This window comes from Caenorhabditis briggsae, assembly GCF_000004555.2.
Source record: "Caenorhabditis briggsae complete genome, chrI, whole genome shotgun sequence".
Classification (NCBI taxonomy): Eukaryota; Metazoa; Nematoda; class Chromadorea; order Rhabditida; family Rhabditidae; genus Caenorhabditis; species Caenorhabditis briggsae.
The window spans coordinates 12,945,628-12,945,833 of NC_013489.2; the positions used below are offsets into that span (position 1 = coordinate 12,945,628).

Genomic DNA, 206 nt, shown 5'->3' on the forward strand with positions numbered 1-206 from the left:
ATGTTGCGAATTTTCGGTTTACTTTTGGTTTTTCTCACTTCGACACTCTTGTTGTTTGCCGTTTGGAGTTTTGGACCATTGCCAGAGGTGAGGGCGCTTTTTTTTGTTGAAAATTTCCGAATATACCGTAAAACCTCTAATAGAACGACACCCGGATCGTCCACTTTGAGCCTATATATCTCATTTTCTGTGAAAGATATCAAAAA

General features: G+C 38.8%; 1 protein-coding gene across 1 annotated transcript in view; it reads left to right on the forward strand.

Annotated features, from left to right (window-relative positions):
- CBG18864 overlaps positions 1 to 206 on the forward strand; it is a gene marked incomplete at both ends in the record, with an annotated part of 2,718 nt that continues 2,512 nt past the window's right edge. The window contains one exon of the mRNA XM_045241400.1: positions 1 to 87. Coding sequence (XP_045096596.1) covers positions 1 to 87 — 87 coding nt within the window. The remainder of the gene's footprint in view (positions 88 to 206) is intronic.